Source organism: Periophthalmus magnuspinnatus, chromosome 19, assembly GCF_009829125.3.
Source record: "Periophthalmus magnuspinnatus isolate fPerMag1 chromosome 19, fPerMag1.2.pri, whole genome shotgun sequence".
NCBI lineage: Eukaryota > Metazoa > Chordata > Actinopteri > Gobiiformes > Gobiidae > Periophthalmus > Periophthalmus magnuspinnatus.
The window spans coordinates 2,136,081-2,148,822 of record NC_047144.1 but is presented as its reverse complement, the minus strand read 5'-3'; the positions used below and the strand labels follow the sequence as shown (position 1 = coordinate 2,148,822).

Sequence of the window (12,742 nt, the reverse complement as noted above, 5' to 3'; positions counted from 1 at the left end):
ACACTCACCTGTATGACCCGCACACTCACCTGTATGACCCGCACACTCACCTGTATGACCTGCACACTCACCTGTATGACCTGTACGACCTGCACACTCACCTGTATGACCCGCACACTCACCTGTATGACCTGCACACTCACCTGTATGACCTGCACACTCACCTCTATGACCTGCACACTCACCTGTACGACCTGCACACTCACCTGTATGACCCGCACTCACCTGTATGACCTGCTCACTCACCTGTATGACCTGTACGACCTGCACACTCACCTGTACGACCCGCACACTCACCTGTATGACCTGCTCACTCACCTGTATGACCTGCACACTCACCTGTATGACCTGTACGACCTGCACACTCACCTGTACGACCCGCACACTCACCTGTATGACCTGCTCACTCACCTGTATGACCTGTATGACCCGCGCACTCACCTATATGACCTGCACACTCACCTGTACGACCCGCACACTCACCTGTATGACCCGCGCACTCACCTGTATGCTAATGCTACTGCACAGGACGCACACAGGGAGGAGGATGGGAGGGCATCTGGCACACTCACCTGGATGTTGAGGCGTCCGCGGTGAGCTCCTAAACCGTAGCGTCTGGTGGAGGAGGCGTGGAGCTGGAAGTCGTCGATCTTCAGCGTCTCCAGTCCCATCGGAGGACACTCTGAGAACACGCAAAAACAACAAATATATGTACACCATCATTATTTAGACTTTTAAAAATATTTTACAGGTGGGGTTCTGCATGTACTTCTACAGTGGAATGTTCAGCGTTCATGGCCCTGTTTAGGAGATTGATTTTACACAAAAAAAAAAAAAAAAAAAAAAAAGTGAGAGCAACTAACTGAAAAACTGTTGGCTAAAGCTAATGCTAACGCTAATGCTAGCTAGTGTGTGGCTGTAATGTTATTTGAGGGACTTGTTGAACAGCACAAATCAGCTCATCTGTTATAGTTCAGCTCTTTCTGGTCAGATTGTGTAAAAACAAAGCTCAAATTTAACTCTAACGGAGCTTCAGACAGAGCAGTGCCTCCAGTTAGCATCGCACACCCGGGGAATGTTGATGAAATATCCAAAAGTTAAACTCACGAATGTTGAACCTGATCATTTCTGTCACTGTTGCTACACAAATCTGCATCCTAACAAAGATGGATTTTAACAGTCCACATCTGTGTTAAATACGGTTTTGTGCCAGCGAGCGTCAGGCGGGGCATCCGGGCCGATCGCACGTGGACGTCAGGGCATCGGCGCCACTTTGGTTCTCTCAAGCTGTTTTTATTTGGCTTTAACGGGAACAGAGGGTCATTAATTTAACACCAGAAAGATGAAATGTTCCTAAAAACTGGTTTAATCCGGATATTTGTGCAGTTCATGTGTGTTTTCTTATGTTTGTTTACATTAGCAACAAGAACCAAAATGGCGGCGGGCGGCACAGAACGACTGTAGAATGTTATGATGTCATCCGAAACCAAAATGGATTTAGATCTGTTTATTCACTTAAGAAAGGATAAATATTACAAACACTACTGACCTTAGACTGTTTAAAGAAGTGGACTGAGTGAGTTTGACACATTTTTGACAGTGAATTGGAGCCAGAGCGGCTAGCGGGTTAGCTATGTCCATTTATATAAACCGAGGCTGTCCAAACCGAGGCCCAGGGGTGAAATGCGGCCCGCAGATCAATTTTTGCTGGCCCTACTAAACTGGCCCAATTGATCAAAGTGTTTTTTTTTACTACAAACCAATGAGATTCTACGTCTATAACCTGAATAACATCATATTACACCGTGACACGCACCTAAAAATAATCTTCCAAGTCTTATTAAAGGGACAATGTCTCCGTCAAACGTGCGTTAAATCCACCGTTTGACTCGCCGTATCGACTCTGGTCTGTGGCCCTCAGCTTTAAACATGTTTCAGTGTTTGGTTCTCCCCTGATATAAACAGTCTATGATACTGACCCTGTGTCCAGAGCTTTGTCCTGCAGAGACACGTCCAAGTGTCTCATCTCAGTTTATGGACAGGCCTCATGTCCAGAACCTCCGGATGCCCTCCCTGAGCTGCAGAGGCTGCACTAGCACTGACTCATGATTGTTCTGCAGGGGCTGGGGTTTAGGCAGGGCCCGTTCAGATCAGAGACAGACATTTTAGGGTTAAACCAAATGAGAGAGAGTCATGTGACGCTCATTCTGCTTTGTGATTGGACGATCGACTGGAACAAAAACACCAAATTATAACAGAAACAACCCGTCCATCATGTTCAGTGTTTATGTAAATAAGAATAAATCAGTTTTACAGTTGTCACATTTAGTCCTGTTATAGTCCTGCTTTAGTCCTGGTCTAGTTCTAGTTTAGTCCCAGTTTAGTCTCGGTTTAGTCCCGGTTTAGTCCTGCTTTAGTCCTGGTCTAGTTCTAGTTTAGTCCCGGTTTAGTCCTTGTTTAGTCCTTGTTTACTCCTTGTTTAGTCCTGGTTTGGTCCCGGTTTAGTCCAGGTTTAGTCCCGGTCTAGTCCCGGTCTAGTCCCGGTCTAGTCCCGGTTTAATCCCGGTTTAGTCCCGTTTGGTCCTGGTCTAGTCCTGGCCTAGTCCTGGTTTAGACCTGGTTTAGTCCCGGTTTAGTCCCGGTCTAGTCCCGGTTTAGTCCCGGTTTAGTCCCGGTTCAGTCCCGGTTCAGTCCCGGTTTAGTCCCGGTTTAGTCCCGGTCTAGTCCCGGTCTAGTCCCGGTCTAGTCCTGGTTTAGTCCTGGTCTAGTCCTGGTCTAGTCCTGGTTTTTCACTGGAGCTTTTTCTGGTTTAAAAACCCGTCGCTGAATTGTCAAACTCGACTGTGGTGTTTATTCTAAATGTTCCCCGGGGACCACACGGCGCAGCCTGACGCGTTGACATGACAACCCTGTAAATTAAAGCTCTACACTGGGCCAAGCTACAGGTCAGATCTGTGGAGAGGCGAGGACGTTAACAGTAAGAACTCATGTTTTTCCAAGATATTTACTAAACACTGGTAATGACATAATGTAAGATACGTACATTTAATCCCATAATGTGGAATATTCAAGGCAAAGCAACGACATCTCCATGGAGACGAGTCAACGGCAGACCCTCCATCACAAAAGTTACACAGTGCAGCTTTAAATGGTCCATGTTACGCTGTTTTCTGATCTGTTCTAATGTTGTTTCCTCGTCACAAACAGACCTGGAGTTGTGTTTTTTTGTTTCATTCTCACATGTTTAACACAAACCTGCAGATTTAGATTCCACCTTGTGATGTCATCATGTGGTGATACAGGAAGTGCTCCACTGTGTTTTTAAACTCCACCTTCACTAGAATCATCTGGATCATTTCAGACCTGGATTTTTCTCTTTCTCTTTTTCCTTTCTGTCCTCCCCCTACTTTTCTCCTCTCTTTTATTAGCTGCTTTCTTCCTTCTCTTTCTTTTTTATTACTCCCCCTTTCTCTTCCTTTATCCCTCTCCTTTTCTCCCTCTCTCTTTCTCTTTTTGTCCCTCTATCTTTCTCTTCTTCCCTCTCTCACTCCCTCTCGCTCTTATCACTCTTTCTTTCCTCTGTCTATTTTTCTCTCTCTCCCCCTCCCTCTCTCATTACTCTTTCTTTCTTGACTCTTTCCCTATCCCTCTCTCTCATCACTCTTTCTTTCCTCTCTCTCTTTCTTGCGCTCTCCCTCTCCCCCCGCTCTTTCTCTCTCTCTCCCTCTCATTCTCTCATCACTCTTTCTCTCTCTCTCCACTCCAGGTCAGTATCAGAACTCGACTTAAAGACACAGGAGTCAGTTCAGTCTCATACTGCTCCTTTAAAGGGGAGGTCACCCAGTTTTACCTTTAAGTCATTTTTCATGTTTCCAAATCTTCTTGTAAAATAAATTATGCAGATGTAAAATGCCCAGATTCCTGTGACGTTCATCTGTCAAACTCAAAAAGGTTCATTTAAAATCAGCTCATTAAAACTGAAGCGTCTCAGACGTGTTTCAGATGGAAATGAGTCAAACAGGAATCTGAGAGAGTCAACACGAGTCTGACCCTCTGACCTCATCCTCTGACCCTCTGACCCTCTGACCTCATCCTCTGCTCCTCTGCTCCTCTGACCTCATTCTCTGCTCCTCTGACCCTCTGACCTCATCCTCTGCTCCTCCTCTCCTCAGCTCCTCCTCTCCTCTCCTCTGCTCCTCCTCTCCTCTCCTCTGCTCCTCCTCTCCTCTGCTCCTCCTCTGCTCCTCCTCTCCCCTCCTCTGCTCCTCCTCTCCTCTCCTCTGCTCCTCCTCTCCTCTCTTCTGCTCCTCTGCTCCTCCTCTCCTCTGCTCCTCCTCTCCCCTCCTCTGCTCCTCCTCTCCTCTCCTCTGCTCCTCCTCTCCTCTCTTCTGCTCCTCCTCTCCTCTCCTCTGCTCCTCCTCTCCTCTGCTCCTCCTCTCCTCTGCTCCTCCTCTTCATCCTCTGCTCCTCCTCTCCTCTCCTCTGCTCCTCCTCTCCTCTCCTCTGCTCCTCCTCTCCTCTCTTCTGCTCCTCCTCTCCTCTCCTCTGCTCCTCCTCTCCTCTGCTCCTCCTCTCCTCTCCTCCTCCTCTCCTCTGCTCCTCCTCTCCTCTGCTCCTCCTCTCCTCTCCTCTGCTCCTCCTCTCCCCTCCTCTGCTCCTCCTCTCCTCTCCTCTGCTCCTCCTCTCCTCTCCTCTGCTCCTCTTCTCCTCTGCTCCTACTCTCCTCTCCTCTGCTCCTCCTCTCCTCTCTTCTGCTCCTCCTCCTCTCCTCTGCTCCTCCTCTCCTCTCCTCCTCTTCTCCTCTGCTCCTCCTCTCCTCTGCTCCTCCTCTCCTCTCCTCTGCTCCTCTTCTCCTCTGCTCCTACTCTCCTCTCCTCTGCTCCTCCTCTCCTCTCTTCTGCTCCTCCTCCTCTCCTCTGCTCCTCCTCTCCTCTCCTCTGCTCCTCCTCTCCTCTCCTCTGCTCCTCCTCTCCTCTCTTCTGCTCCTCCTCTCCTCTCCTCTGCTCCTCCTCTCCTCTGCTCCTCCTCTCCTCTGCTCCTCCTCTTCATCCTCTGCTCCTCCTCTCCTCTCCTCTGCTCCTCCTCTCCTCTCCTCTGCTCCTCCTCTCCTCTCTTCTGCTCCTCCTCTCCTCTCCTCTGCTCCTCCTCTCCTCTGCTCCTCCTCTCCTCTCCTCCTCCTCTCCTCTGCTCCTCCTCTCCTCTGCTCCTCCTCTCCTCTGCTCCTCCTCTCCTCTCCTCTGCTCCTCCTCTCCCCTCCTCTGCTCCTCCTCTCCTCTCCTCTGCTCCTCCTCTCCTCTCCTCTGCTCCTCTTCTCCTCTGCTCCTACTCTCCTCTCCTCTGCTCCTCCTCTCCTCTCTTCTGCTCCTCCTCCTCTCCTCTGCTCCTCCTCTCCTCTCCTCCTCTTCTCCTCTGCTCCTCCTCTCCTCTGCTCCTCCTCTCCTCTCCTCTGCTCCTCTTCTCCTCTGCTCCTACTCTCCTCTCCTCTGCTCCTCCTCTCCTCTCTTCTGCTCCTCCTCCTCTCCTCTGCTCCTCCTCTCCTCTCCTCCTCCTCTCCTCTGCTCCTCCTCTCCTCTGCTCCTCCTCTCCTCTGCTCCTCCTCTCCTCTCCTCTGCTCCTCTTCTCCTCTGCTCCTCCTCTCCTCTGCTCCTCCTCTCCTCTCCTCTGCTCCTCTTCTCCTCTGCTCCTACTCTCCTCTCCTCTGCTCCTCCTCTCCTCTCTTCTGCTCCTCCTCCTCTCCTCTGCTCCTCCTCTCCTCTCCTCCTCCTCTCCTCTGCTCCTCCTCTCCTCTGCTCCTCCTCTCCTCTGCTCCTCCTCTCCTCTGCTCCTCCTCTCCTCTCCTCTGCTCCTCTTCTCCTCTGCTCCTCCTCTCCTCTGCTCCTCCTCTCCTCTCCTCTCCTCTGCTCCTCCTCTCCTCTCCTCTGCTCCTCCTCTCCTCATCCTCTGCTCCTCCTCTCCTCTCCTCTGCTCCTCCTCTCCTCTCTTCTGCTCCTCCTCCTCTCCTCTGCTCCTCCTCTCCTCTGCTCCTCCTCTCCTCTCCTCCTCCTCTCCTCTGCTCCTCCTCTCCTCTGCTCCTCCTCTCCTCTGCTCCTCCTCTTCATCCTCTGCTCCCTCTGTTGTTAAACTTCAGCACAGTGAGGCCTTGTTTTAATAAAACTCTTGTTGTGTTTTGTTATGGCTCCTCTGGGATCTGAACCATCAACCCTGATTTAGTGTCAGTGTGTTTGCTCAAAGGCTCAACAACGGACGAGCCAAGTTCAGACAAAGAGAGTCCTCAGTGACCTGCACTCCACAGAGACACAGGGAGAACACGCAAACTCCACACAGACACAGGGAGAACACGCAAACTCCACACAGACACAGAGAGAACACGCAAACTCCACACAGACACAGGGAGAACACGCAAACTCCACACACAGACACAGAGAGAACACGCAAACTCCACACAGACACAGAGAGAACAAGCAAACTCCACACAGACACAGGGAGAACAAGCAAACTCCACACAGACACAGGGAGAACACGCAAACTCCACACAGACACAGGGAGAACACGCAAACTCCACACAGACACAGGGAGAACACGCAAACTCCACACAGACACAGGGAGAACACGCAAACTCCACACAGACACAGGGAGAACACGCAAACTCCACACAGACACAGGGAGAACACGCAAACTCCACACAGACACAGGGAGAACACGCAAACTCCACACAGACACAGGGAGAACACGCAAACTCCACACAGACACAGGGAGAACACGCAAACTCCACACAGGCACAGGGAGAACACGCAAACTCCACACAGGCACAGGGAGAACACGCAAACTCCACACAGACACAGGGAGAACACGCAAACTCCACACAGACACAGGAAGAACACGCAAACTCCACACAGACACAGGGAGAACACGCAAACTCCACACAGACACAGGGAGAACACGCAAACTCCACACAGACACAGGAAGAACACGCAAACTCCACACAGACACAGGGAGAACACGCAAACTCCACATGTTCTGGGAATCAATTGAATCTTTTTGCTGTGGCTTAGGTGTGTTTACATGTAAGCCTCACTATTGAACTAAACCAGGACTAAACCAGGACTAAACCAGGACTAAACCAGGACTAAACCAGGACTGAACCAGGACTAAACCAGGACTAAACCAGGACTAAACCAGGACTAAACCAGATCTGAATCAGGACTAAACCAGGACTGAACCGGGACTGAACCAGGACTAAACCAGGACTAAACCAGGACTAAACCAGATCTGAATCAGGACTAAACCAGGACTAAACCAGGACTGAACCAGGACTAAACCAGGACTAAACCAGGACTAAACCAGGACTGAACCAGGACTAAACCAGGACTGAACCAGGACTAAACCAGGACTAAACCAGGACTAAACCAGGACTAAACCAGGACTGAACCAGGACTGAACCAGGACTGAACCAGGACTGAACCAGGACTAAACCAGGACTAAACCAGGACTGAACCAGGACTGAACCAGGACTGAACCAGGACTGAACCAGGACTGAACCAGGACTAAACCAGGACTAAACCAGGACTGAACCAGGACTGAACCAGGACTGAACCAGGACTGAACCAGGACTAAACCAGGACTGAACCAGGACTAAACCAGGACTAAACCAGGACTAAACCAGGACTGAACCAGGACTGAACCAGGACTGAACCAGGACTAAACCAGGACTAAACCAGGACTAAACCAGGACTGAACCAGGACTGAACCAGGACTGAACCAGGACTAAACCAGGACTGAACCAGGACTGAACCAGGACTAAACCAGGACTAAACCAGGACTGAACCAGGACTGAACCAGGACTGAACCAGGACTGAACCAGGACTAAACCAGGACTGAACCAGGACTAAACCAGGACTAAACCAGGACTGAACCGTCCCATAAATGCGTGTCTCGTTCCAGTTGGACTCGTCTGGGGGACATGTGGAGGTCTCATCCGTCTCTGGTCTCAGTTCATCTCCAAAACAAACTCAGGATTTTAAATGTTATTTCTGTAAAGTCCATGAGCGCCTCAGTCGTTCTGCCTTTGACCTTTGACCTTTGACCTTTGGGCTTCACCTGCTCCGTCTCAGTGCAGATGAAACACAAACAAAAGAAACAGTTTTGTAGTTTTTTTGTTCGTTAACGCCGCGTTTTAACATCGTTCCTTCATCAAAAACAGCAAACGCAGGACAAAACTCACATAAACCTCCAAATATAATGGAAGCAGGGCCGGCTCCAGCTTTCAGGGGCCCCTAAGCTGAATTTGTCTGTGGGGCCCCGACAGTGGACAAATCCTGGATCAGCTATTGGTGACTGATTTAAAATTCTAGACGTTTTTTCTTCGTTTCTGTTGGATTTTAAAGTATTCCAGGGGGACATTTAGGCTGCTGTACTCGATATGTTATTTTCAGTATAAACGTATGGACTCTTGGGGGCCCCCTGGTGGCCTCGGGGCCCTAAGCAGCTGCTCAGTCTGCGTAAAGTCTGAGCCGGCCCTGTGTGTGTAAGTATAACTCTGATGAAGACGTGGCTCAGGCTCGCTCGTCGTTAAACGCGTTCAAATACAATGTTTCCAAAAAAAACATGGTCGTAGTTGTAGTTGTAGTAGTAGTAGTAATAGTATTTGTAATTGTAGTAGAAGTAGCAGTTGATCTGAGCTGAACCCAGAGCAGATGTTTCTTCTTTCTCTTATTAAGTCTTGAAGCATTCGTGAATTTGAATTTTTCCATGTTTTTTTCCAAACCGGTGCCAGCCTCATTCCGTTCCCGTTTTCCGACTCGGGAATGTCCAAGTTTCTGTCGGAACGCTCATAAAACGTGAAATGAAGCTGGCGACGTCTGTGTGTGTGTGTGTGCGTGTGTGTGTCTGTGTGTGGGGGTGTGTGTGTGTGCGTGTCTGTGTGTGTGTGTGTGTTTGTGTCATGGGTCATGTGTTTTACTGTTTCTTCTGTTTGTGTTTCTGTCACAGGAGGAAGTCTGCAAATCTATTAAAGACTAATCATAATACTATAAGTCAACGAGAGGGGCTCATAGTACTACTACTGCTACTACTACTACTACTACTGCCACTACTGATACTACTGATACTACTGATACTACTACTGATACTCAGATCCACTCCGAGCCTTTAGGGGGCCACATAAATGCAAATATTAATGAGTCGAGCTGCACAGACACTGACACCAGTATCGGCCAGTACTCGTACTTGTCAATGAGCCGCCGATACCAAGAGCCGATCCCACTGTATCTGTGGCTCTTGTTTGACTCACGGCTGATCTCACAGAGCAGTGACCTCTGACCTTAAAGCTGCACATTGTTCTGCACATTAAGAGCAGCTTTAATCACGTGACTGTCACAGAGGATCAGCTCAGTGCTGTGTTTACAATAGCATCATGCTAACGCTGCTAAGTGCTGATTATTTGCTTGTGCTGCAGTGAAACTTTTTATATTTGACAAACAATAAAAAAAAAAAAACAACTGGACTGAACAGAGCGAGTTCAGAGCTTTAAAAAGACACATGTCCATAATGTTCAAAGTGTGGACAAAGTAACACATCACTGTTATAATGAGAGGGGCTGTTAGCGTTAGCAGTTAGCTCGTTAGCAGTTAGCTCGTTAGCAGTTAGCTCGTTAGCAGTTAGCTCGTTAGCAGTTAGCTCGTTAGCAGTTAGCTCGTTAGCAGTTAGCTCAGGGTCTGCAAAGAGGAAGTGATAAATATTAAAGCCAGGAGGAGATTTCAGTGGAGAAGAGACGTGTTCTAAGATGAAAAAGTGTCTGTAAAAATCATACGGAATCAACTAGATTTACTACAATAATCAAACACCAGTAAAAACGATGTCTGGCGTCGGTGAGGACTCAAAATGAAGTCCTCGTTTTGCGGTGGTTTGTCCCCATGAACATTCACAACATTCAGGACTAAACACTGAATGTGACACAGAGAAGCTTTAACTAAACTCTCGTCTGAAGTTTAGAGACAAAAGGATCAGACACAAACAGCCAGTGTAATAAACAGACTCACCTGTGTCCTCTGTCCCTCTGAGGTGTGTCCTGTGTCCCTCTAAGGTGTGTCCTCTGTCCCTCTGTCCCTCTGAGCTGTGTCCTGTCTGTCCTCTGTCCCTCTGTGTCTTTTTGCACAGTTAAACACGTCCAGCTCCTCTGTTTGATCTTCACACAATGTCCTGAACTTTGGATAAATTGAACTTCACTAACTGAAGTATTTTAGTTTGTCAAACTCTCATTCAAATGTCCCTCTGCCTCAGTTTCCCAGAGTGCACCTGGAGGGAGGGTCCTTCACACAGAGCTGTCCACACCACTGCCTGACTCAAAACAAATGTAGGCAGAACGTTTAACTACTGCAAATAAAACACATCTAATGGTTTAAGACGGACATTTAGACTCGTATAAAAACTCGAGCGCCGTTTGGTTTTTAGAAAAAAAAAAAAAAAAAAAATCATCATTATTTTCAATATGAATGTTTGGGCTCTTGGGGGCCCTCTGGAGGCCACGGGGCCCCGAGCAGCTGCTCAGTCTGTTTATAGACAGGGCCGGCCCTGCTGCTACTACTACTACTACTACTACTACTACTACTACTACTACTACTACTACTACTGCTACTACTACTACTACTACTACTACTACGAACTGCTAATACTGCTTTTGCGTTATAGACATTCATCATGAAAAAAAACCAAACAGGACTAACCCAGGACTAAACCGGGACTAAACCGGGACTAACCCAGGACTAAACCAGGACTAAACCAGGACTAACCCGGGACTAACCCGGGACTAAACCAGGACTAACCCAGGACTAAACCAGGACTAAACCAGGACTAAACCGGGACTAAACCGGGACTAAACTGGGACTAAACCAGGACCAACCCATGACTAAACCAGGACTAAACCAGGACTAAACCAGGACTAACCCAGGACTAAACCAAGACTAAACCAGGACTAAACCAGGACTGAACCAGGACTAAACCAGGACTAACCCAGGACTAAACCAGGACTAAACCAGGACTAAAGCAGGACTAAAGCAGGACTAACCCAGGTCTAAACCAGGACTAAACCAGGACTAACCCAGGTCTAAACCAGGACTAAACCAGGACTCACCCTCTGTGGTGGACTTGAGCTGCTCTCCGTCTGAAACACTGTTGAAGTTCTTCTTCAGTTTCTCTGGTTTGGTTTTTGACACTTTCACTGTAAAAAAGAACAGAGACACCCATCACCATCTCCCCCTAACGATGACGTCATCAACTTTTAACATGAGCTTATTTTTCAGTCACATTTAGTTCAGTGAAAACACGAAAACTGATCAGAAACAACTTCACTGAAACGAGTACAGACAGAATATGTGAAATATGAAGCAGTGGATGACAAATAATAATAATAAATTAATAAATTAAAACAATTTATTTTGTGTAAATGAGCAGGGTCAGATTTACTTAGTTACATTTACTCAGTTACATTTACTTTTACCTAAGTAAGAGTACTGTGACTTCAATAAAAAGTATTATTCAGGTGGGAGTAAAAGTGTGTAGGAGTACATGTAACTGCGTACATGTAACAGAGTACATGTAACTGACTAAATGTAACAGAGTACATGTAACAGAGTACATGTAACTGACTAAATGTAACAGAGTACATGTAACTGAGTAAATATAACAGAGTACATGTAACTGTACTCGGCTCCTCTGACAGGTTCAGTATCATCGCACTAAATGAAAATGATAAAATCCTGTCGTCTCCTGTCAAACTTCTCCCTCGTTTCCAGTAGCGTCACGGACAGATAACTCCAGCTCATCTCTCCTGTAATTCCTGAAGTTTTCCTGATTTTTCCGACCTCTCCCGAGCGTAAATCAGATCCACATTCTTGACATAGCGCTCACATCTGAGAGTGTTTATGTGACGCTCCACAGGGACCGACCCTGTGCCATTTACAGCACAGATAAGAGAAGAAGAAGAAGAACGAGAGAAGAAGAAGAACGAGAGAAGAAGAGAAGAAGAGAGAGAGGAAGAGTGAGAGAGGAAGAGTGAGAGAGGAAGAGTGAGAGAGGAAGAGAAGAAGAACAAGAGAAGAAGAAGAGCGAGAGAAGAAGAGTGAGAGAGGAAGAGTGAGAGAAGAAGAGAAGAAGAGAGAGAGAGGAAGAGTGAGAGAAGAAGAGAAGAAGAACAAGAGAAGAAGAAGAAGAGCGAGAGAAGAAGAGTGAGAGAGGAAGAGTGAGAGAAGAGGAGTAAGAGAAGAAGAACAACAAGAGAAGAAGAGCGAGACAAGAAGAGTGAGAGAAGAAGAAGAGCAAGAGAAGAAGAACAAGAGAAGAAGAGCAAGAAAAGAGGAGTAAGAGAAGAAGAAGAGCAGAGTCCAAAGAGTCCTCCAGGAGGATGAAGAAGAGCTCCAGGAGGATGAAGAGCTCCAGGAGGATGAAGAAGAGCTCCAGGAGGATGAAGAAGAGCTCCAGGAGGATGAAGAGCTCCAGGAGGATGAAGAGCTCCAGGAGGATGATGAAGAGCTCCAGGAGGATGAAGAAGAACTCCAGGAGGATGAAGAAGAACTCCAGGAGGATGAAGAAGAACTCCAGGAGGATGAAGAGCTCCAGGAGGATGAAGAGGTCCAGGAGGATGAAGAGGTCCAGGAGGATGAAGAGCTCCAGGATGATGAAGAGCTCCAGGAGGATGATGAAGAGCTCCAGGAGGATGATGAAGTGCTCCAGGAGGATGAAGAGCTCC

The 12,742-nt window shown here is 48.0% G+C and overlaps 2 protein-coding genes across 2 annotated transcripts in view; both read right to left on the bottom strand.

The window, feature by feature from the left end:
* The window catches only part of LOC117387594 (NACHT, LRR and PYD domains-containing protein 1a allele 5-like), a 769,741-nt gene that overhangs the window by 135,747 nt on the left and 621,252 nt on the right, over nt 1-12,742 (bottom strand). The window lies entirely within an intron of this gene.
* The window catches only part of cpxm2 (carboxypeptidase X (M14 family), member 2), a 40,755-nt gene that overhangs the window by 23,077 nt on the left and 4,936 nt on the right, over nt 1-12,742 (bottom strand). Inside the window, exons 2-3 of the mRNA XM_033984408.2 lie at nt 11,129-11,215; nt 573-682 (exon numbers count right to left, since the gene is read on the bottom strand). Of these exons, the coding sequence (XP_033840299.2) occupies nt 573-682; nt 11,129-11,215 (197 nt within the window). The remainder of the gene's footprint in view (nt 1-572; nt 683-11,128; nt 11,216-12,742) is intronic.